The sequence below is a fragment of the Ornithorhynchus anatinus genome, chromosome 4 (genome assembly GCF_004115215.2).
Source record: "Ornithorhynchus anatinus isolate Pmale09 chromosome 4, mOrnAna1.pri.v4, whole genome shotgun sequence".
Taxonomy (NCBI): domain Eukaryota; kingdom Metazoa; phylum Chordata; class Mammalia; order Monotremata; family Ornithorhynchidae; genus Ornithorhynchus; species Ornithorhynchus anatinus.
Genome location: NC_041731.1, coordinates 98,189,599 through 98,215,036, shown reverse-complemented (window position 1 = coordinate 98,215,036; position 25,438 = coordinate 98,189,599). Strand labels below are relative to the sequence as shown.

Sequence of the window (25,438 nt, the reverse complement as noted above, 5' to 3'; positions counted from 1 at the left end):
ATACTATTGAATGAATGAGTGAGTGAATGAATGAGTGAGTGAATGAATGAATGAAGGGGGGGCGGGGCGGGAAGCCGCCTCCTGATTGGCTGCGCGCCCAGCCTCAACATGGCGGCTCCGGGCCGACCCCTCCCCCCTCCCTCCGTCTCGTCTCTTCTTCGTCGGGGTGGAGCCCGCCCGCGCGCGCGCGGGGGAGGGGGGGGTCACGTGACGGCCCTTTGGGCCAATCAGCGGGCTCGCCGGGCCGGCGCCGCCCCCCCGGCGCATGCGCAGTGCCCGCCGCCCGGCCTGAGGCGGCCGCGGAGGGGAGAAAGGCCCGGCGCCGCCGCCATCGCCCGCACACCGCGCCCGTCACCTCCAGGACCCGCCCCCCGGACCCCGGAGGGACCGGCGCTCCCCCATGGACTACGAGGAAGGTGAGAGGGGCCGGCCTGGCCCCGCGCCGCCCCGGCCTCGCCTCCCCGGGGCCCCGCGCTCCCCTCCCAAAATGGCCGAGCCCGCTTTGTTCGTCCCTTCCTCGTGATGGGGGCTCTTGGGGAAGCGCCTGCGATGGGCCCGGCACTGCCCTAAGCGCCGGGGGCGGGGGGGGATGCGAGGTCATCAGGTTGCCCCACGTGGGGCTCACAGGCTTCATCCCCATTTTACAGATGAGGTCACTGAGGCACAGAGAAGAATAATAATAAGGGTGTTTGTTAAGCGCCTACTATGTCCCCAGCACTGTCCTAAGCGCTGGGGGGGGGATACAAGCTGATCAGGTTGTCCCCTGTGGGGCTCACAGGCTTCATCCCCATTTTACAGATGAGGTCACTGAGGCACAGAGAAGAATAATAATAAGGGTGTTAAGCGCCTACTATGTCCCCAGCACTGTGCTAAGCGCTGGGGGGGCATACAAGGTGATCAGGTTGTCCCCTGTGAGGCTCACAGGCTTCATCCCCATTTTACAGATGAGGTCACTGAGGCACAGAGAAGAATAATAGTGCTGGTGTTTGTTAAGCGCCTACTATGTCCCCAGCACTGTACTAAGCGCGGGGGGGGGGGATACAAGGTGATGAGGTTGTCCCACGTGGGGCTCACAGCCTTCATCCCCATTTTACAGATGAGGGAACTGAGGCTCTGAGAATAATTATAATAAGGGTATTTGTTAAGCACCTACTATGTGCCAAGCAGTGTTCTAAGCGCTGGGGGGGAGACAAGGTGATCAGGTTGTCCCACGTGGGGCTCACAGTCTTCACCTCCATTTTACAGATGAGGGAACTGAGGCCCAGAGAAGCGAAGTGACTTGCCCAAAGCCACACAGCTCACAAGCGGCGGAGCTGGGATTAGAACCCACAACATCTGACTCCCAAGCCTGGGGTCTTTCCACCGAGCCGATTCATTCATTCAGTTGTATTTATTGAGCGCTTACTATGTGCAGAGCACTGTACTAAGCGCTTGGAATGGGCAGTTGGGCAAGAGATAGGGACAATCCCTGCCCAATAACAGGCTCACAGTCTAAACGGGGGAGACAGAAGGCAGAGCAAAACAGAACAAAACAAAACAGTCTGGCGTAGATATCAAGATAAATAGAATCATAGATATATACACATCGTTAACAAAATAAATAGTGTAATAAATAAAAATGTGCACAGTGCTGTGGGGAGGGGAAGGGGGAAGAGCAGAGAGAGGGAGAAGGGGGAGAGGGGAGGAGGAGCAGAGGGAAAGGGAGGGCTCAGTCTGGGAAGGCCTCCTGGAGGAGGTGAGCTCTCAGAACGGCTTTGAAGAGGGGAAGAGAATGAGTTTGGCGGAGGTGAGGAGGGAGGGCGTTCCAGGACCGCGGGAGGACGTGACCCAAGGGTCGACGGCGGGATAGGCGAGACCGAGGGAGGGTGAGGAGGTGGGTGGCGGAGGAGCGGAGCGTGCGGGGTGGGCGGTAGAAAGAGAAGGGAGGAGAGGTAGGAGGGGGCAAGGGGATGGAGAGCTTTGAAGCCGATTAAAAGCCCCTCTCCTCCGAGAGGATTTCCCCCTTGAAGCCCCCATTTTCCCTTCTCCCACTCCCTTCTGTGTCATTCATTTAGTCATATTTATTAGGTGCTTATTGGGTGCGGAGCACTGTAATAATAATGATGATGGCATTTGTTAAGCACTTACTACGTGCAAAGCAGTGTTCCCAGCACTGGGCAGGATACACGGCAACCAGATGGTCCCACATGGGGCTCACAGTCTTCATCCCCATTTGACAGATGGGGTAACCGAGGCACAGAGAATAATAATGTTAGTATTTGTTAAGCGCTTACTAGGTGCTGAGCACTGTTGTAAGCGCTGGGGTAGATACAGGGTAATCGGTTTGTCCCATGTGAGGCTCATAGTCTTAATCCCCATTTTACAGATTTTTGAGAAGTCAAGGGACTTGCCCAGAGCCACACAGCTGACAAGTGGCGGAGCTGGAATTAGAACCCATGACCTCTGACTCCCAAGCCCAGGCTTTTCCCGCTGCTTCTCTTGCTTGCCTAAAGTACAGCCATTAAACAGTGACATTCTTCACCCACAACGAGCTCATGGATTTGCAGCTGTTATTCACACATCAGTCCCATTTATTGAGCGCTTATTGTGGGCAGAGCACGGTACTAAACTCTTGGGAAAGTATAATGCAGCTATAAACAGTGCCATTCCCTGCTCACAAGGAGCACACGATTTGCAGCATTTATTCACCCATTAATCATATTTATTGATTGCTTATTGGGTGCAGAGCACTGTACTATGTGCTTGGAAAAATACACTGCAACCATAAACAGTGACATTCCCTGCCCACAATCAGCTCCTGGTTTTGCACCCTTTATTCACCCATCAATCATATTTATTGAGCACTTACTAAGTGCAGACAACTGCTAGGGGAAGTCCAGTGTGACAGAGTTGGTAGTCAGTTGCCCTGCCCACAACGAGCTTACAGTCTAGAGGACCATGAGCCTCTCCCTTATCTCCACCACACTTATGCATGTACCCATAATTTATTTATATTAATGTCTGTCTCCCCTTCTAGACTGTAAACACGTTGTGGTCAGAGAACCTGTCTACCAACACAATACAAATTAATTCAGTCGTATTTATTGAGCGCTTACTGCGTGCAGAGCACTGTACTAAGCACTTGGAATGTACAATTCGGCAACAGAGACAATCCCTGCCCAACGACGGGCTCACGGGGAAGACGACAAAACAAATAGTCTCCCAAGCACTTGCTCAACACACAGTAAACTCTCAAGATGCCCCCCCTCCCAGTCCCTGAGCCCTTTCCCCTAATTTGGCCCCAGCTCTGGGTTGGATTCCCCCCTCTTCCCAGCTCTTTCTCTGCAGGGGACAAGCACAACGTGTTGATCAGTCCCTGCAGGTGATTATCAGCCCTTTGGTGTCCAGCTTTCCAGAAGCTTTTCTAAACGGACAGTTCTGGGAGCCCCAGGTTTAGAAGCGGGCAAGTCACTTAACTTCTCCGTGCCTCAGTTCCCTCATCTGTAAAATGGGGATTAGGACTGTGAGCCCCACGTGGGACAACCTGATTCCCCTATGTCTACCCCAGCGCTTAGAACAGTGCTCGGCACATAGTAAGCGCTTAACAAATACCAACATTATTATTATTATTATTATTATTAGAACAGAATCCCCTGTAGCAAGAAAAAGAATAGTCAGAGGTGGTTATAAGTCTGGCACTAATGAAGAATCATTTCCATACTTCAGGGGGACCTTCACTGGTCCCGGTTGCTTATCTCAGCCCGATCTCCAGTCGAAATGTTTTCCAGGAAGGGCGAAATGTCCTTCAAACCTAGATTTGCCCACAGATGTGCCTCTACAGCCTGGATAGGTGGAGCGTGATACAACCAAATCGGATGTAACCAGCCAGTGGAGGACATGGATCTTCCCCCAAATCCCCAAATCTCATTTTTAGCCCCACTTTTCCCTCCAGGTGTCCTACAAGAATAGCTGAAAGACTAGCAGCATTGGTAGGCTTGAGTTTTACTCTCTTCAGCTCAGTTGGAGGGGCAGAGAAGGGTACATTCGAGTGTGCCCATGTGGGGCAGAAACTCTCTGATCGTCATGTATTGCATCAGCCCTGGGGTTTGGCACAATGGTTGGCATATAGTAAGTGATTAAAAAATGCCACCATTATAAATAATGAAAGGCCTCATGTCCCGACTCCTAGATGATGTGTATAGCTGGTTATTTCTTTTCTGTCTCCCTCGTTAGTCTGTAAACCCTAAGGGGACAGATCCTATTGTTTACTGGTATGTTCCCAAGCTGCCCTTTTTTTAGAAATAAGATTTATGGAGTTGCTAGTTGGATCTCTTAAGATAGGCAACTTCATTTTCTGAATTTACCACCTGATGATGCCACAGAACCGCATTTATCATTATTATTATTTAAATGCTTAGGTGCTAAGCCCTGGGATAGTCAGCTCAGACACAGTCCCTATCTCACCCGGAGCTCATAGTTTAAGTTGGGAGGGAGAATAGATATTTAATGCCCATTCTATGGATGGGGAAGCCAGAAATTTGGACACTTACCCCAAGGAACATAGGTAACTGGCAGAGCTGGGAGTAGAACCCAGGCTTCTCAAAGTTCAGTCCAGTGCCTTATCTATTAGGCTGTGCTATTTCACCAAAGAGGAGCGTGGTGTGTTCTTAGCCGTCAGTGATCATCAGTCAACCTTTTTTTCTTAGAAGAGAAAAAAATGCTTAAAATGGTATAAATCGGAGTCTTAAGGGATATGGATTTGATAGCAATGCAGCATATTACTCAAACCAATTTTGAGGGCTAGTTTTTTTTAGTTGATTCCATGTTCCTCTTTAAGATGTAGGATATTCTCATGTTTGTTAGTGGCACAGTTCATGATTGGATTTCTGTATTAAGACCTGTCTTGATAAATCATGAAGGAGGTGGGTAGAGATACGCAATCATTCAATTGTGTTGAGCTTTTATTGTGTGCAGAGCACTGTACTAAGTGCTGAGGAGAGCACAATACAACAATAAACAGAGAAATTCCATGCCTACCAGGAGTTTACAGTTTGGGGGGTGGGGAGGCAGACATCAATACAAATAAATTACAAATATGTACATAAGTGCTGTGGGGCTGGGAAGGGGGAAGAATAAAGGGAGCAAGTCAAGGTGTTGCAGAAGGGACTAGGAGAAGAGGAAATGGGGGCTTAATCTGGGAAGGCCTCTTGGAGGAGCTGTGCCTTCAATAAAGTTTGAAATGGGGGAGAGTAATTGTCCATGGGAAGGAGGGCAGGCAGTCCAGGCCGGAGGCACCGGCTATGGGCCGGTGGTGAGATAGAGGAGACTGAGGCACGGTGAGAAGGTTAGCATTGGAGTAGCGAAGTGTGTGGGCTGGTTTATAAAATCTTACTCAGCAGTACATACAGGAAGCAACAGCTAATGATTTAATATACCTTTCACAGAATTCTGACTTTAGAATGTATTTTTGCAAAGCCAGCAGCGCATCTAGTTGTTGAAATTTGCTTCTGTTGCCTATATATAGGACCCCTGTAGGATAGTTGCCCTTCAAAATAAAAGATGATGCAAACAGTGGGGAAAGAAAAGGTATATTTGTAACTGGAGCAAATTTCAGCAACCAGATGGCATGCTAACTTTGATTTATAAACTATGCAGTTTTATATAACATGGCATTAGAATATGGATTAGCTATGCAAGGTGTCTGTTAAGGTTATGGCATATTCAGACTACAATCTGGAACTCATAATCCACAATCCACACATTGTTTGCTTCTAAGTACGAACATGTGCATAATGCATGTAATGTCAGAATCAATCAGTCCGTCGTATTTATTGAGTACTGACTGTGCAGAGCATTGTACTAATTGCTTGGGAGAGTATAATGTAACAGAGTTGGTAGACAGGCTCCCTGCAGCTTCATGATCTTTTAAGAAACTAAATATTCAGACTTTTCTAAGTGCAGACTGCACATATCAACATTACATGTAAGAATGTGAAGAGACATACTTTTTTATGGGGTTTCTGCAGGAATAAGTAGGATTAGAACTATAATACTAATTGCCTTCTCTCTTCCCTTCCAGCCGGGTGTGTAGAAGAAATCTTTTCCAGCCCATCTTCTTTACAGACACTGAAAATGACACTGTTATAGATCTGTCCCGTCCTGTCCTGTACCGTTTAAGCGGAGCTCTTGAAACCTCACTGAACCCTTCCATCTTATTTTAGGATTTAGTGCCAAATCCAAGATCAGCTAATCCAAAAAAATCAGCCCTGTTTACTCTGCAAGGCGGGGTGTGGCAAGCATAACTATGTAATGTGTTTGGCAGTTGCATTTTAGAAATGTTTGTTATTTTTCAAATAGTAAAATGGCTGAGGCTTATTGGTATCCACTGTACTCAACTTTGTAGGGTACTTTGACAGTTGCAGAGGATTGTTGTTAAGGGAAATCTGGTATAGCAGGAGACCTTTCTTGATTTGGTATATCCTGGAATCAGAATGGAATGATAAGAGTTGAAGATGTATTTAGGTTCCAAGAGTGGTTTCCAGGAGGATTCTCCTCAGGGCCACAGCCAACAGTTAGTTGCTTTTACGTGAATGCTGTGAAAAGGTCGTGGGTTCTAATCTTGGTTCTTCCACTTGTCTGCTGCGTGACCTTGGGCAAGTCATTTCTCTTTGTCTCTGCCTGTTACCTCATCTGTGAAATGGGGATGGAGACTGTGAGCCCCGTATGGGAGAGAGACTGTGTCCAACCTGATTACCTTGTATCTCCTCTGACGTTTAGAACAGTGTTTCACACATAGTAAGTGCTTAACAGGTATAATTAATTAGAGGAATTTTAAAGTTAAAGTTTTATTACTGGTAATATTTAAACAGATTCCCCCCACCCTCCCGCCACTTCTTCTTTTCCTCGTTCACCCATTCTTACCGATCCAAATTTCTGGTACCAAAAATGTATGATAGAGTTCAAGGTGAAGGGAGAAAATCATGGTGAGAATTTTCAGAGGACTGTTGGGCTTTAGCTTGGAGAACACTACCAAAAAGGAATCAGTTCGAGGCCCAGAGTTGGGAGAGCATATTGGGCTAATATTTCCATTGTATGAGAAAACACATATTGGAGAATTATTGTAATAATCAATGGAGGGTTAGATGGAATGCCCAGGAAATGAGTAGGGTCTCCAAAAGAGCAAGCAATGGTGGCTAACTTTTGGTCTAGATAAGCCCTGTACAGCAGTTGCCGTAGCAGAGAATTTAAGGAGCAGAAGCTCCAACTTCAAGATGGTGTTGGGGTATGGACCCTGTTGAGACAGATTCTGAGAAATGCAAGCATTAAATAAGATACAATGAGGTGTATTTAAGAGATTTTGCTGAGAGAAGTGAAGGAGGGCTATAAATGGCAATGTGGTTGTAGTTGGTGTAGGGTAGTCTTTGTGGAAAATGGGAGAAATTTTAAATAAATAATCCACTTGCTGTAGACTGCAAAATCCTGCTGAAATTAAAAGAAAATTTTAGGCAGGAGTACTCAGTTATGATAGTCTGAGTGTTCCTTTGAAGAAATAGTGGGCTGTGAGAGTATAGTTTAAATATCCCATTGAAATGAATAGTTAAATGCTTTCTGTTCTTTAATAAACAACTGGCAGATAAATTTTAATGGCCTTCTTCAGTGGGCTAGTACAGTTTTTTCCACTGGGTCATTTTTGATTGCAATGACATTTTGGCATGAGTGGTTAACAATTATAACCTTGGATGACTGATTTAACTTTTTGATCGTTTCTTGGGAAAGGTTCAGTGGACTGGAAGGAAAATTATTTTTAGGGAGGTAAACCAGGACCCATCATGTCATTTTAGTTCTACCCGTAAAATCTGCAGAGTAATGATTTCCAAGTTAAAATTGGATTGTCTCATTGAAATTGGTGCCTGGAAGACAGTATTTATAATGTAGTGCTTTGCCTTCAAAATTTTGTTACGTTTCTAATATCTGTTAGGTAAGGTGGCCTTGTAAGTGAATATTAAAAGTCTTGAACACTTCTCTATTAAATACAATGAAATCCTCATTTTCTGCCTACCTGACATTGAGCGTTACCCTGAATAGATGGGTGACCTGGAATGAGGGTCAATATCTCTGCTCATTAACTTATCACCTGAAAACTTGTGAATGTGGCCCTTCCTGACTTTTTTTTTCTTTTTTCTTTCCCTTCTAGGAATGGATCGTGACTATGGCCATGGATCCTATGGAGGTCTGACACTCATAGATACACAACTTGAAAAAACACTTTTTGAGTAGTCGTAAAGGTGAACTCCATTTAATTTTTTCTTCATTTTTTTTTTCCTTCTTTTTATAGGAATGGATCGTGACTATGGCCATGGATCCTATGGGGGTCCAAGATCCATGGACTCCTACATGAACCAGTCCTATGGAATGGATAGTCACAGTGGAGGTGGTGGAGGTAGCAGGTAAATCATTCAGACACTTGTCCTAAGAGTTCACCAGCTATTTTTGAGATTCAGAAAGCATCTTTTAACTTAAGTGTTCCTTGGGCCTGTTGTGTGATAGAGGAAACCTGCAATTTTGGGTTGAATAGGTTATAAAGTCACCGGCAAATGTTATGCTGCTCATTTTTGTTTCTGGAGAAGATGAGATGACCGATGTTGGTAGCCAAACAGTACAGTGACACTTTGTACCTTAGTAATTTTACTGTTTTCTGCATTTTAGACCATCAGCGAAACTTTTTGCTCATCTGTAATTTGTCAGCTATATTGTGCTTTAAAATTTCTCATCTACTCCAGTGTGAGTGGCAGCAAAGCAGTTTGTAATTGGGGTGGCTTTAACAACCAGTCGAACAGCATTCCAATTCCAAGGAACATTTAAGATAGGTATTTAATACTCTTTTAGTTTTCATGTAAACTGTAATAGAATTCTGTGATGTTTTATGAAGCACACTTGTTTTCTTTAAATCATGTCCAGGTTATTTTACTGGCAGGTACTGCTTACATCAAACCCACACAAATTCTAGCTAATACATGAATAGCTGGCATTGTTTGTTTTGCTGCCAGCGATCTCTAGAATTTCATTTGAATAGTCATGGTGTTGGGCTTACAGTAGAGGCGATGCAGACTAGGTTGATCTCCTTCAAGTACAGCGTATGCACCCCTCAAGGCAATAAGTCCCACTGAACGAAATTTCAATTATAGGCTAAATTTGAAACAGTCCTCATGCACAAATAGAAGGTTGTGGGTTTCTCAGTGTCGGAATGAACCCTGCTCGGTGGCTTCTACTTAACACCCTCCTGCTGCTCCAGGTGTTCTTTTTGTAAAAAAAAAAAAAAAATTGATGGGGAAGCTAAAGCCAAGAGGTTACAAATCACTGTGAAACCTTGAGTAAAATGTGACTCTTAATAATATTTATTAAATGCTTACTGTGTGCAGAGCACTGTACTAAGTGTTTGGGATAGTACAGTCAATCAGTATATATTGAGGGCTTACTCTGGGGAGAGTGCTGTTCTAAGCACTTGATTCCCGCTCTCAAGGATCCTACAATCTCATGGGGAGAAATCATTTATTATATGGTTAGTGGAAAGCAAAAGTAAATAGTACCTTCCATTTAGTAATCTGTAAATGATTGACTCAAATGTAACATCTTTGTATTGAAATGACTGTTACTGTATTTTAAATTGTATTTATGCATGGATTGTTTCTGTAGACTTAACCTTTTACTGTGTAACATGGTGGGCCTTTTATGAAGCTAACTACTGAAGGAATAGGAGTCAGTAATTGTAGCTCATGTCTCTAAAACAGCATCTTGGCAAATCAGTTTTACTGTATAAAAATGTCTAATTTGTACGTTTGGATTTGTATGAAGAAAGGTAGTTTGAAGATAGTTCTGTTTCTCTCAATATCTGTTGATTCTCCCTGTATTAAAACTCAGAGGAGACAAAAGTGCTCCTTCTCCTAAGGCAGTTTCAGGGAACAAAGACTTTTTTTAAGAAAATATTTTTCGAGTATCTAAAGGCATGTACGATTTGTCAGTTATACGGCAAAGCCTTGTCATCTGCCCTGAAATTCCACACACAGAGTTCATGTGCTGTTGAGCGATATACTCTGCAGTCCTCTTTGTGTCTATCCTTTGCTAGACTTTATGGTCTGCAAGTGAAAAATTCCCGAGAATTTGTAACTAACGTTGACTTTGAAGAATGGCAGATACTTAAATTTTATAAGCAGGGATGCGAGAGTTGCAGTTGAGTAGTTTGGTTGTATAGACTTATGGGGGTGTATAAGAATCACCTCTGGGTCAGAAATACCCATATCCAGATGTTTTGGGATATTTTCCCAATTGGAAATTAAGCCATTACAAATGCTGTGTGTAATTTCAATGCCAGGATAATTTGAAAGAAGAAGCAATTACTTGACTAGTCCATGAGCTGTGGAAGGTGACTTTCGTAGACTAGGGCTGGGCTTAAATGATGGAAGAAAATCTTTTCTTTTAAACAACCGAAGAGCTTCTGAGAAACTGAATTTACAAAAGCTAAGGCTCACTAAACTTGGCTTTTCCTCGTTTAGAAATTGGCTCAGATAGCTTTCTATCTGATCCCAAGTCGTGTTGCCCAGCCCTAATCAAACTACAACAAAAACTAGAACTGTGCAAACCAGATTAGTGTAAATGAATTTTAGTTGATAAATGTCAACTGATAATTTGTCTTTGAAATGTCTAACATTAGTAAGCTTACTTTTTTTTTTTCCCTCACTGTGCAATTTTTCCAGGTTTGGACCTTATGAGTCTTACGACTCCGGGTCTTCTCTGGGTGGGCGAGATCTGTACAGATCTGGCTATGGTTTTAATGAACCCGAACAAAGCCGCTTCGGAGGTAGTTATGGTGGTCGATTTGAGAGCTCCTACCGGAATAGCCTTGACTCTTTCGGAGGTAGAAACCAGGGCGGGTCTAGCTGGGATGCACCTTACTCCCGTTCAAAATTGAGGCCTGGGTTTATGGAGGACAGAGGAAGAGAGAGTTACTCTTCCTACAGCAGTTTTTCTTCACCCCATATGAAGCCTGCACCTGTAGGCTCTCGGGGGAGAGGAACGCCTGCTTATCCCGAAAATACGTTTGGAAGCAGAAACTATGATGCTTTTGGAGGACCATCAACAGGCAGAGGCCGAGGCCGAGGAGTAAGTACAGAATCTTTTCAGATTCTTTTCGCTAGTCACTCTTTTAAACCCTTTCAAGACCACAGCTTTAAAATGGACCTCACTGGGTATCACCGGGTACCTTTGACTAAGCAAACAACTGAGTTGTGAATATAATGGAAGCTGATTGGTGGTAGTTTCTAGTACCTCTTTGGAAAATAAGTGGCAACGTAAGACGTTTTTACGAGATAAAGCGTTTTTTTTAATCAACTCTCTCCTTTTATTGTAAAGGTGAGGAAAATGCAGGTTTGGTCTAAAAGGGGTTAAACGGAGTTGCGTTTTTCCTTGTCAACACTAGCATTTTTGCTAGTGGCACAATTCTGGGATTATTGTAAAAGGTTGTTATGAAACCTTTTGGGGGTCGTCTTAGTAGGTTAAAGGTGCAATGTATGACATAAAGCTTTCGCCTTGCTGCTGCACTCTGGCAAGTACAATAAAAATCTGCAGACTTATCATTGAGAAATAAAGGGAAAAAGTAAAGGTTTTCAGTTGCAGCCTTGTGTACATGTGGTGGGGGGTGTGGGGGAGTGTGGAAAAGACACAAGGTAGGTCATAGGGTGTTGTTTTGTGGTCAGTTTATTTTCATTAACCCAACTTATCGTATGTCCTATTGGTTTTTCTTCTATAGCCAGTTTTATAGAGGAATAATTTTCTTCCAGTAGGTAGTATGCACTTATGCTTAAACCTGCCCTGTTTCTTTCTCTCATATTGTATAATGCCTTGTTTAGAAACTAATGTTGAAAGGAGAATATTTTTTATGGGGTTTTCCTCAAGCACTTAGTTTCAGAAAGTTTCAGATGAAATAATTATTTATGCCCTGTGTTCTTAAGTAACTCGAATGACACAAAATAGGTTCATCTGTGCATGAATCTGATCTAATAAATTTGCAGATTTTAGCGGTTAACAGTTGGATCATGTAAAGCATCCCTTTTCTAACTGCTTACTATCTGTCATACTGTTACTTAAGGAAAGGTTGAAAGTCTCAGTTCTGTTTTCAAAAGAAAATATTATTGAGCACACTTTGAACTGTTAAGTAATAAATGGCGTATGGCACACTAGTTTGCTAGTTGGTAGAAATTGCTCATTCTTACCGTTAACTTTGACCGTACATAAAATGCATTGCACCTTTAATGTATATTTATTGAAAAGAGTTTTTACTTGTGGACTTAAGTCACCTGGAAACACTGATTGTTCAAGTGTACAAAGATCTAGTCAGACAAATAGCCAAAGTAAGATGTGTTATACTAATACTCATTGAGGTGTAATGGAAAGTACTTGGGCATTGCCAACAATAGGCTTTAAAGACCGTAAATCAGTAACCCTGCTCCAGTTTTGACTTCAAAAATTCTTAAAATGTGAAAGCACTTTTCACATGGTTAGGATTATGTTAGTGGGTTTTGAAACAGTTTTGTTTTCATGGCAGTAAAACAGATATTTTTACTCTTTGGATTCACCAGTCCAGTGTGAAAGACTCTTCTTTTTTTTTTAATTGTTTTTTTCCCTTTCCCTCCTGTTAATGTAGATAAGCCAGTAGGACTTTGATTTTTTTTTCTGCACTTGTACAATTCCCATTGCTTCCTTCACTTCAGATCCTCCATTATCTTATTCTTTAAGAGGTTAGTTACCTAAATTGACTTCAGCTAAGTGCCTTACAAATTTTTGTTAGAAAGATTTCACATGATCAGTTGGTTACATGCGGAAAGCTACCTGCAAATTCTTTTTTTTACAATTTTTGGCCAGTAAAAACGCAGATGTAATAGAATGTCAGGTGCTGTTTTAGTTAATACTGAATCAGATAATCAACTCTTCGTTTCCACCTTGTATGTCAGTGCAACAGCTCAACTTCTGACCTCCCTTCTTTCTAAGGGGAAAGTTTTGAATGACTTGGATTTTCTCTAGCAACAAAATTGTAGATTTTTGTCCTGTTGGCCAATTTTTGAAACACTCTGTAGCGTCTTCCAGGACTTTTATTTGAGGATTTATATTGATAGGGAAATCTGAAGAGAAGTTGTCAGAGAGAGTTGAACAAGTGTTAACATATTGACAGACATGTTCTTTGTTTGGATTGATTATTTTTAATTGCAGAAATTCGATGGGTAGGTAGGAAATATCCATATTCTACTGGTAGTGAAAATATATACTGATACTCTGAGTTTTCATTTTACATAGATTCTTGTAAAATTCAGTGTTTTTTTCCAGAGTGCATATGTCACTTTAAATTACATTCTGGGGACGTTCAAGTGTAAATTAATGTATAGGTAACATGTGTAATTTTTGCATGAATTCTTATCTTTGTGACTGGTTCATAGTAGCATAATACTTCTGATCTCATAAATTTACAGCATATGGGAGATTTTGGTGGCATGCATAGACCCGGAATTGTTGTAGACTATCATAACAAACCCAGTAATGCAGCAGTTGCTGCAAGAGGAATAAAAAGAAAAATGATGCAACCGTTTAATAAGCCCGGAGGAACATTTATCAAGAAACCCAAGCTGACGAAACCTATTGAGAAGATAAACCAGAAAAAATCACCTAGTAAGTATTGGAATGAAGTAATTGCTTACTTTGCATTTTATTTTGGCACCTGAAAATTGAAAAAAAAATTTCAGTTGTGCACAAAAATTATAATCGCATTTTACCAAAAGATGCACCTACTATCCTATATTGCTTTCTAAAGAATTATACTGATTAAATTGAAATGGAAGTATGACTTTTTTGGCTACTGATGTTTGGTGAAGCAAATTCTTTGTCTGCTCTTATTAATATTTCTGGGGTGGTTTTTCCGCCAGCCCCAGGATGTAGTAATTGTTCCCTCAACTCGCTGTTGCATAATCACAGAGAGAGAGAGATTTGGAGGAACAAGTTTAACACTTTCGAGTAGAACAGTGGGAAGCAGCATGGCGTAGTGAATCAAGCACATGCCTGGGAGCCAGAGGACCTGGGTTCTAATTGCAGAACTACCCATATTATATTGTACTCTCCCAAGTGTTTTGTGTAGTGCTCTGCACACAGTAAGTGCTCAATAAATGATTGATTCTTAAACATATCTAAATCTAAAGTCAAATATGAGCTTTACATAGTGTAGCAAACTTGCTGCTGTATGCTTTGTCAGTTTTTATCGCCACCACTCATATTTCTTATCAGGAGAGAAAATTAAATGAATTGCAGTTGTGGGGAGAGCTCATTCAGCAAGCACAGCAAACTATATCTCCACAGCCTTTCCGTGTGGTTCCCGTTTCCCAGTTATATCGGTGCCCAAGAGGATAGAAGGTTGGAATTGAATGGTTGGAGATAGGCAGCAGCATTGAACGCTACCAATTGAAGAAAAGAGACCTGGGGAAAAATGGATTTAAGTGAAGGAAGAAGAGCGATCACAGAAGGAAGATTAGGTGTGGGGTAGAGCAGAAGCTGAAAAGTAAATTCTGCTATAGTTTTTAGGAAAACAGCTCAGAATTTCTAACTTTTGGCAGTAAGGAATAATTTGAGGAACGTTGCTCTCTGTTCAGAGGAATATTACTCTCCTTCAGTTAAGCCAAAGAGCGGACGGCTGAGCTTGCTTTTATAGGTTTGGACAGTGAGATTCTGTTTGGAATGTTGCATGACTTCACATTCATCAGAAATGTCAAGTTAAGAAATATACGTGAAAGTATATTTCACTACAATAATAAGATGCCATCATGTACGGAGTGAGAGATGACGGTGCGTGTATGGGCTCAGAATTTTGCTCTCCCAGTCTAGATTGAAGTGAGTAGATTTAAAGTTATCTGGGCAATTTTAAAAGGACGAGATCAAGGCTATTGCACATCACAGAGCTTCATAATATGCTTTTTGCAGAAGAAAGAGGAACCAAGTTTGCCCCTTGGGTTTTAGGTGAGGTGTTGCTTTGCAGGTTACCGTTGGGGGGGTGGGGAACGTTTAAATGGAACTTTCTTTTACTATTTTAGCTAGTTGGGAATATGTTTACCAACTCTTATATTCTCTCCCAAGAGCTTAATACGGTGCTTTGCACTTGTATTGAGTAAGGGTTCAGTACAATCGATTGATTGACATGTTCTTCTGTAGCAAGTTAAAGGTTTGGCTGTGGAGAGTCCATCTGGGAGAGAAAAGCGGGAGGTGTAACTAAAAGGTAAAGCCTACATGTCAAATTAAGAGCTACTGTATAAAAAAATACAGCATTTTAATATGGTAGGGTGTTTTTCTTGGTGACTTCTAATCTAGCAAGCACATCAAATAAAATAGTATTTTAAAAGTTAATATTAATGATGGCATGTTAAAGGTACTGCGTGGCAAGCACTGTTAAGTGGGTGTAAGTTAATTATAATCAGATAGGACACAATCACTATCAGTGGTATTTACTGAGCACTTTCTGTATGCAGAGCTCCATACTAAGCGCTTGGGAGAGTAAAATAGAGCAGTATAACAGACTCTTTCCCTGCCCACAATGAGCTTACTGTACAGGATTTGCAGTCTAAGGGAGGGAGAACAGGTATTTTCCATTTTACCGATGAGGAAATCAATCAATTAATGGTATTTATTGAGCACTTTCTGTGTACAGGACATAGAAGTGAGTATGAAGTAGGTACGTGCCTTACCTAAAGTCACACAGCAGGCTAATGTTTGGAACGAGGAGTACTCCCCTCACTTTCCCCCCTTTTGGCTTTTCTCTTCTGAACTCTTCTAGCTATGCCATCCAACTGGCAGGTACCCATTTGGTTGACGGCAGTGCCTTGGGTTTCTGAAACTACTGTAGGATAGTCCTCTCTGCTGCTGAGGCGAGTGCATTAGAGCCAGGTTCTCAGGAAAAGTCAAAAGTTCTGCCCACCCTTCCTTAGTAATGCAGTAATGCATTTTTGGAAATTGGGAGATACATTTTCAAAATGATTGATCTCCTTAGTTTCCCCATTGGGTCGGGGGAGGACTTGTATTTGGGAATGCCTATCATATCTAGGCAGGATGGGATTGGTTAAGTCTGACACCAAATATTCTCCTTTTAATGTTCAGATCTCATCTGCTAAAGGGGCAGAAGGAGCTACTACCGTCCCTTTTAGAATCTATAAATCATGGTTGCAAAGCGTGTACTGTCTGGTAACCTTATGTAATGCATTAGCCAAAACAGATGCCAAAAGCGAAGAGGAAGAGAAACGGCGTATTGAGGCAAGAAGAGAGAAACAACGACGTAGAAGAGAGAAAAACAGTGAGAAGTATGGGGATGGATACAGGTTTGTACTGGTAATGGAATCAGTCAGTCAATGCTGTTTAAGTGCTTACTGGGTGCAGAATACTAAATAATAATAATAATAATTGTGGTATTTAGGTGCTTACTTTGTACCAGGCATTGTACTAAGTAGATTCAAGGTAATTGGGCTTTACACAGTCTCTGTCCCAAATGGGGCTCACAATTTTAATCCCCATTTTATACGAGGTCACCGAGGCACGGAGTAATTAAGTACCCTATCCGAGGTCACAGCAAATAAGTGGCAGAGCTGGGATTAGGCCCTTGCTCCTTCCAGTAAGCTACTCTGCTTCAGACAGAATGCTGTTTTCAGCTTAACAAGAATTTATCATTGTTTTCTCCCCATGGCCAAGGAAAAATAGGTTATTTGGAATAGAGTCCTGATTTTTTTTAATTGACTTCAAGTCCATGTTACGGTAAAAATGGATAGCTCATTTTATATTACTGTACTCTGAAGAGTGGTTCATTTTAAATGCACTTAAGAGACTTTGGTAATGATTGTCAGTCATTTGACTTGGATATGTCCTATTTTATAAGAACTATTTTGTGACTTGAAGGGAAGCGTGAAGGAATTTTCAAAGACTAGATCTTGGAAAACTTTCTGGCTTCCTAAAATGAATGTCTTGAACCAACTGGAAGAGTGCTTTCACAAATCTGGATGGCCATTGGCGTGAAGAAGGGAGAAAATTTGAGAGAATCCAAGCAACTTTGTGCGTTATAGTTAGTACGAGAATTAAAATAATGGCCAACGTATTCCGGAGAATACCGTACACGTAATGTGTACCTCAGCATGAATGCAAATTGAAACGTGGAGTAGTCATGTTTTGCCTAAATGTGTAAACACTCTCAGAAAAAAATCGATAGACAACTCGCTTTGAGAGGTATCTCTTTTTTCTGTACAGCGCAGTATGAACAGCCCGCTGTTGACTGATAGTTAGATATGGGTCAGGCCTTTCTACCAACTGCCCAGCTTCCCAGCAGGGCAGGCGGCAATCAAATCAGCGATATTTTTTTAGAATCTCCTTTGTGCAGAGCATTGCTTTATGCTTTAGAAGAATTTGATAATAATGAAGCTGGTATTGGATAAGCGCTTACTAAATGCCCAGCTCTGCACTAAGTGCTGGGGTGGATACAAGCCAGTCAGGTTGGACACAGCCCCTGTCCTACATGGGGCTCACAGTCTTAGTCCTCATTTTACAGATAACGGTAACTGAGACACAAAGAAGTGAAGTGACATGCCCATGTTCTCACAGCAGACTAGCGATGGAGCCTTCTGACGCTCAGGCCTGTGCTCTATCCACTAGGCCACGTTGTTTCTCTAAGGAAGAGGATTCTGGGGAATCAGACAAATTAGGCAGTGAGAACAGAAAGAAGAACATTGCAGTTACAGGAATCTGAAAGCTTGAATTATTTTTAAAATAGAAGTTAAAACATTCAGATGTACCTAAATGTGATAGGCATATAAGCCTAAATGCTAATCGTGCTTACCTCAGTGTGTTTTTTATGGTCCATTTTTGTAAAATCAAAAATGCACCAGTGGTGGGGTTTTTTTTTTAAATATCGGGTTAAATATATAACTTTGCATATCTTTTTAGAATGGCATTCACATCCTCATTTTGTAGATTTTGGACATTTGAGGAAAAAGATTGAATTGAAATTTAAGGTTGAATTGATCCAATCCGGGAAGGGCAAGATAAAATGGCTTTCGGAGAAGGTGCATTTTCAGGCAAGCTTTGAAGATGGGGAAAAATGCGGACTAGCCAGATTTGAAGAGGAGGAGAGGGTGAGCTAGTGGAGACGGAAGTGAAGCATGAGACGCTGAGATGGATAATTTGGGAGGAGTGGAGCATCTGGCCTGTTGCATAGCTGGTGAAGAAAACTGTTTAGAGGAAAGGGAGTGCCTTGAAGCTAGTAGTCAAATTTCTGCTTCGTATCAGAGAAATGAAGGGAAGAATTAAAGTGGAGAAATGTGAGCTGAGTAGGGTTTTAGAAGGATAAGCTGGGCCACAGGACATAGTATGGGAAGGAGAGGGGAGAGTCTGGGGTGGGGAAACGGGTGAGAAGAGTGATGAAATGGTGCATTTGGGGATATATGAGCACCTCTACCAAGGTGGTATCCATTATGGTTTGATGAGGAAGGGGCAGATCTAGGAAATCTTCATGGAGGGAAAACTGGCAAGATTTAATTGATAGACTGAGTGTAAGACCTAAAAGAGAACAAGGAGTCAAAGATGTTACCAAGGACGTGGACATGTGGGAATGTTGACTCGGTGGGGAGAGAGACGAGATGAATTGCTTTAAACATATTGAGCATAAGAAGTTGTTAGTGCATCCCTGTGACATATACTGGTCCATACGTACCACATCCTCATTGTTCGTACGCAGTCATTTGCTAAATTTTGCTGCTGCCCTCTCCTCATCCAAATCGTGCTTAGTTTCAATTGTAAGTGTCTTGCCTTTGGTTCCTCAACCTCAACTGTTACACTTGCTTTTTTCAAACCTTCTTGCCCTTGGTTTGTTTCCCTTGAGGTATATTTAAATGCTGCATGCTCAGTTGTTCTTAGACATTGCCTAAAACACTCTGATTAGGTCATTCCAAGAATACATTTGTATAATGATGCTCTCAAAAACACTGGTACATATTGAAAGCTGAAAGCACGTCCTCCTCCTCGAGCAATTTGCATTTCTGGGAAAAACTCAACAGAGACAAACACTTCAGTAAGCCCACGTACCGGAACGTGTCCCAGTTTGCCAGCTTCCTGAAGAGTTTTTAGGACAACGATCAGACCTTGTTTGTGGTTGGACTGGCAACCTGCTCTCCTTGAGGAGGCGCTAACTATGTTAAGTAAATTCCAAGCGCTTAGTACAGTGATCTGCACATAGTAAGCGCTCAATAAATACCATTGAATGAATAAATTCAGTGTTCTGCCCTGAGGGTTCATTAGCTCCTAGGGTCACAGGTCCATCTTAGGAAAATATTTTTACAGTCAAGATTGGAACACTCATTGTGCTTGCCTCAGTTTGGTTTTGGCGGTCCATTTTTGAAATATCAAATGCACCAGTGTTTTGGTTTTTTTTAATATTGGGTTAAATTTGTAATTTTGCATATCTTTTTAGAATGGCATTCACATGCTCGTTTTGTAAATTTCGGACATTTGAGGAAAAAGACATTGAAGTTCATCTTGAAAGTCCATCACACCAGGAAACACTAGATCATATTCAGAAACAAACAAAATTTGATAAAGTAGTCATGGAATTCTTGCATGTGAGTACAGTGAAGCTATGCTTTATAGTGGGGCCACATGGCCTCAATGGAATTAATTATAATTACTTGAAATTCTAAGCTCTAAAACCATTATTGCATTGTTTCCCTTTTAAAAAAGCTTTATTTAGTTGAATGAAATTTGGGAAAAATATTCTTTGATAACTGCGCAGATTTTTATATAGGGCAGCATACGCTCAGTGAGATTTGTGTTGAGGGGAAATAGAAATAATCGTATACCATTCTCTAGGAATGTATGGTGAATAAATTCAAGAAAACATCAATGCGCAAGCAGCAAACAAATAATCAAGCCGAAGCGGTTAAAGTTGTTGAAAAAGATGTAATGGAAGGCAAGTATCAATTCTCAACATAGGGCACTGAGCAAGTTTTAGTCACTAATGTTTAGGGTTGGTTCTGTTTAGGTAATATTTTAAGTACAGTATTTATGAATTAGAGCAAGCTTTTACCACTTCTAGGGAAGATTCAGGATCTTTTGACTTACTATAATTTTTAGCCTGAAATAATCTTAGACAAGTAATCTTAACCTCCTTAACTGATTGTCTTTCACTGTCAAATCTTCATACCCTTGAAATTTCCCTGGGTAATTTTGGGATTGGATGAATTTGAGATTTCGTAATAATAGTTTTATTTAAGTGTTACGTACAGTGCCAAGCACTGCATGTACTAAGTGCTGGCTTAGATGCAGTATAAAACACTCAGTCACGGTCCCTATCCTTCATGGAGCTCAGAGTCATATATGGGAGGGAGAACAGGTATGTGTGCCCGTTTACTTGTTTTGGTGTCTATCTCCCCCCTTTTAGACTGTGAGCCTGTCGTGGGCAGGGATTGTCTCTCTCTGTTGCTGAATTGTACTTTCCAAGCGCTTAGTACAGTATTCTGCACACAGTAAGCGCTCAATATGATTGTATGAGTGAATTTAACCCCTGTTTACTGGTGAGGAAACAGGTACAGAGAAGGGCCGAGGTCACGGAGCAGCAAATGGCAGAGCCGGGATTAGAACCCAGGTCTTCTGACTCCCAGGCCTCTGCTCTGTCTTGTAGGCCACACTGCTGCTGCTTTCAGTGGCTTGATTTCTTTTTCAGGTGTCACAGCAGATGACCACATGATGAAAGTAGAGACTGTACATTGCAGTGCTTGCAGTGTTTACGTTCCTGCCTTACACAGTTCTGTTCAACAGCACTTAAAATCTCCTGATCATGCCAAGGGAAAGCAAGTAAGTCTTCAATAACTAAGATATGGAACTGGTAAATTAGTATCCACATTGCTGATTAGTGAAAACGTATGTTACAAAATTAGGCATCACATTTTTTTCCAAATTAATTCCCATTGGTATATCCAAAAAGGATGCTAAGGACTGTAAATACTGTAATGTATACACTATGTCAGTTTTGTGTTTTGTTTTTTTAAAGGGGAGACCGTTAGTATTACTGCTGTGAGTTGTAAAGTTAGTAGAAAGCATAACCTGTAATCTCACACTCCGTGCATCTGTAAATAAAAGGATTATTTTAAATGTTCTGATTTTGAGACAGGCAAGGTTTTTTTGTTTGTTCTTTTGCCAATAGGTAGGGGAAAAAGTGAAAGAAAGTTCAGGTTTATAAACTTAATAACCCTTTCCAAACTTAACTTTGAGAGATGAGCATGGGTTACAACAAACACTGACCTTCCGAAGCAGGTGCTCCTTTTTGTGTTCATTGGATTTTTTCCTGGCTTGAAGCTATTTTGTTTAATACCCTGGTGACTTATTTTAGACAGAGAAGAAAATCAACTCTCCACTTTTAATATAAGGAATATAGAGTGCCCAAACTAGGAAGTTGTGGAAAGGTGGGGTGACTAGAGTAGTTGGGGTTGTAATGTACGTATGTTCATTGATAAATCATTAGAATAAATTGTAGAATACCACGTCATTCATTAGACTAATTTGTAAAGGCACAGTATAATGCTTGAAACCTTCCTAAAGGATATATCCAAGGCCCCACTAGTCCTCTGAATTCATTTGTGTGTTTCGAGACTTCATTGAATCTCACATTTCGACTTTGGGATACCAGTCTAGGATTTCGTGTCTTTGTAATTTGGTTGATATGAATTTTCAGAATCCTGATAGGAAACCCACCCACCCTGGGTTTTTGGTTTCTTTTTTTCCTTAATTAAATGGGAGGCTGAAAGTGCCAGCAACAAAGTATATAAAATTTTGTCCTTGAAAATAACCTGATTTGAAGAATCACAAGGTCCAGAAATGGAAAAAATTGCATTTCATCATGTTTTAAAATTTAATCTGATTCTCCTTATTTGCCTAATGCAGTTTGCCAATTGCTGTTTTATCAAATTCTCACAGGACAAAATCTTTGTGTTCAATCTAAGTGGTTTTATCTTACTAAGGTAAGAAGACTGGAAGAATCACGTTCAACTCATAACCAAGCATCAGAGTGTCACTTCCTGCTTAAGGTCCTTTTAACAGCTCACGATTTCCTTAGGAAAAACGCTTTATCTCTTAAAAGACCATTTATACGTTGGGGAAATGGGCCTGATAGCTGTACAGGTAAAGTGATCAGATGCAATGGTCCCACTCCTGAGCGCTCTTGTTATATTGTATTCTCCCAAGCCCTTAGTGTAGTGCTTTGCACACAATAAGTGTGCTCAAAAAATACGTTTAAATGAGTGAGGGAATGAATGCCAGCCTATCAATCAGTTATTGGTATTTATTGAACTCATAGTGTGTGCAGAGTACTCTGCTAATCACTTGGGAGAGTACAGAATGGCAATATTGGTAGACACATTCCTGGTCCACCAGGAGCTTGCAGTCTAGATGGGAAGACGGACGTAAAAATGAATTATGGAAATAGAGGCATTGGGGCTGAGGTTGGGGTGAATATCCAGTGATTAGAGGGTACCTACAGCCTCAAGTGCAAGGATGATGCAGAAGACCATTGACGGATCCCCTATTTCAGCCAGGGTGCTGGGGCCAGATTTTGCAGTCACTAAAGCATCGTATCGTACCTTGGAAAATCACTTCCCCCGCCCATCTCTTGAATCCCCTTTATCTGGATTGCGACTTTTTCATTGCCTGGCCATCTAGTCCCTTCTAGTTTCCTTCGTGGGCCTCTGGTATGTGAGCAGATTTCTCTCATGCTTCACTTTTTGCTCTGTTCTTTCACCTCAAATCTAAAGTTGCTGAAGTCACTATTGTAAGACACGACTGCTTTGCCTTCTGACTGACCCCAGTCATTGATCAGAAAACAGATTTGGCTTTCCGATCAAAGTTACAAGAGGCAGCAGGTGCTTATAATAATAACAACTATGATAATAATTGGGGTATTAAGTGCTTCCTCTATGCCAAGCACTGAACTAGGTTTTTGGGGTAGTTACATTACAATTAAATCACAGTCCCTGACCCACATAGGGCTCTTTATTCTGTGAGCTCATTGTGGACAGGGAATATGTGTGATGTTATATTGTACTGCCCCAAGCGCCTAGTACAGTGCTTTGCACATAGTAAGTGCTCAAATATTATTATTATTAATAAATAATGATAATGGGGCTCAAAGTCTAAGGGAAAGAGAACAGGTATTCCTTTTGTACAGATGAAGAAACTGGAGCATTGAAAAATGAGGTGACTTGCCCGAGGTCACACAGACAAGTGACGGAGCTAGAATTCGGACTCAGATCCCCTGACTCCCAGGCCCGTGCTCTTTCCACTGGGCCATCGTGCTTTTCTTATGAGGGCTGAGGGATCAGTCAAGCAGTCGTATTAATTGAAAGCTTACTGGGTGCAGAACACTGTACTAAGCACTTAGGGGAGTACAGTATAACAGAGTCGGTAGATGTGTTTCCTGCCAACAGGTACAGTTGTTCCGGTGGCTGATTTTGAGAGAGACACCAAAGCACGAGTTCAGTGATGGTAAAAAGGAACATCCTGAATGTGTTCAATTATGTGGCTTTGGGGAACGGATTTCAAGAACTCACCATTTGGTTTTCCTCATAGGCCTATAGGGAGCAAATAAAAAGGGAGAGCGTACTGACCGCTACTAGCATCTTGAATAATCCAATTGTGAAGGCACGATATGAACTTTATGTTAAGGTAAGACGTCACAGTCTAAGGGTAGGGGATTGTATATGTCATGCATAATAATACAGCGGTCTGGGACTGATTTTTAAAGTTATAATAAAGGCATCAGACTGAGATACGCCTAATGTCGATGGAATCCTTAAATGAGTTTGCTCGTTGTTTGCTCAGACCATAGAATAAGATTAGAGTTAGGGCAATCCATATCGCATTAGATGTAGGTAGAACTCGTCAGCTTTGACTACTAATTCTGAGCAATTAAGTATTGAAGCAGTGAAGTAGTAAAGGATCTTAATACGCCTAGCTACCCTATGATTTCGACAGTTCGTCAGTTTATGCGCCTGCCAGTGCTTCTCTCTTGAGAACTAAATTGAGATCCTGATCTTTGTGTAAATTTTTATTCATAGTACATTATTAAACTGTTCATATAAATTTAAGGATGAAAATTACCACTACTCAAAAAAAATTTGGGGTCATATTTATGACCCTTGCCTTTTCCAGGACTGCCCCATAGCTTTGTGATAAGCTCATATCTGCTTTGTGACCCTAATCTATGATGGCTTCACAGGACCAGTTAGGAAGAGGAGGAGGACTATAAATGAGCCATTTGAAAGGTCTCTTTATGACGTTGGAATAAGTGACTTCAAAGTCATATAAGGTTCTTTGTTACGCAGCTTTGAAAGTCAAATTTCAGTTACATACAATTAAAATATCATGTACTGTGAATTAAACCAGCTTTTGTGGTGGCAGGGTGAAAATCCTTTTGAAGCTCCAGATCAATCTCAGGAGCAGCAAACGGAGGGAGATGAAGAAGAGGAAAAGGCTGAAGAACCAGTTGAAGAGGAGGAGGAGGAGGAGGAAGAGGAAGAGGAGGAGGAAGAAGAAGAAGGGGTAGAGGGGGTAGAGGGAGTGGAAGAAGGGGTGGAAGAGCAAACTGACTTCACTGTAGATCAGACTGATGAAAACTGAAGAGTTAGTCAATTAATGAATTGTAACAGCCTTTAATTTCTATCTTCAAGTGTAAGACTCCTTAAGAGCTTGAATCACGAGTGTTTAACACCCCTGTGCATGCATTCCATTATGTTAAAAATTTGTTTATAATTTCTAAATGTTTTGCTTTCGTTTAAAAGGAGATGAAGGTAATTCTATTTTAGTTGAGCTTTTATAGCAACCAAACTTAGATTTGATTAGAAATTGTAAAATTTTTAAGCTTACTTTTTACTTGGTGTTGAGAATAACGGATGTGTAGAATTAGTGTGTCAACTCTAATCATTTGAATTAAAACATAGCTCATGGGGGTAAATATTCCGAGTGTGTGAGCTTTTTGAATAATAGTTCTGAATATTAGAATGACGAAGAACTTTGTGCTGTAAGTCTGGCTTTTTTGACTGCATCGCACACTGTATAGTTTGTGTTATGACCTGCTCATAGCTTATCGTGACTATATGCCAATAAAACTTTTTTTTAGTAAGCAGCTTTTCCGTGAAGCACCAATTTTAAATTCAACTATTTTAGTAGTTCATATTTAAAATAACATTTCACCTTAATATGTGGCTTTCATTCTTACTTGAAGAAATTAAGAAATACGTTTAATAGTTTTAGATGGATTATCAAAAAGCCATGCTCTTGATTAGAAAAAATTGAAAGCAGCTAAACTGCAATGCAAATCAAAAAAGACTTAAGGTGACTCTCAACTGGGAACTGA

At 41.4% G+C, this 25,438-nt stretch overlaps 1 protein-coding gene across 4 annotated transcripts; it reads left to right on the top strand.

Annotated features, from left to right (window-relative positions):
* Window positions 1–275: 275 nt before the first annotated feature.
* Window positions 276–25,207, top strand: ZNF326 (zinc finger protein 326). 4 transcript variants are annotated; one of them, XM_029062429.1, is made up of 11 exons: window positions 276–416; window positions 8,174–8,209; window positions 8,315–8,426; window positions 10,731–11,136; window positions 13,497–13,692; window positions 16,265–16,376; window positions 19,508–19,655; window positions 19,903–20,002; window positions 20,756–20,886; window positions 23,653–23,748; window positions 24,484–25,207. In XM_029062429.1, the coding sequence occupies exons 1-11, from the start codon at window positions 401–403 to the stop codon at window positions 24,700–24,702; spliced, it is 1,572 nt and encodes a 523-aa protein (XP_028918262.1). In that variant the 5' UTR covers window positions 276–400; the 3' UTR covers window positions 24,703–25,207. The 4 variants fall into 4 exon arrangements, with proteins under 4 accessions (XP_028918262.1, XP_028918263.1, XP_039767809.1 ...); XM_029062430.2 differs by having other exon boundaries at window positions 279–416; window positions 10,995–11,136; XM_039911875.1 differs by lacking the exon at window positions 10,731–11,136 and having other exon boundaries at window positions 284–416.
* Window positions 25,208–25,438: the final 231 nt, after the last annotated feature.

Excerpts from the sequence above, each read along its gene's own strand:
- ZNF326 (XM_029062429.1), top strand. Across the intron at positions 20,003-20,755 it reads TGAAAAAGATGTAATGGAAG|GTGTCACAGCAGATGACCAC; the intron begins GCAAGTATCAAT and ends TTTCTTTTTCAG. Across the intron at positions 23,749-24,483 it reads GATATGAACTTTATGTTAAG|GGTGAAAATCCTTTTGAAGC; the intron begins GTAAGACGTCAC and ends TTGTGGTGGCAG.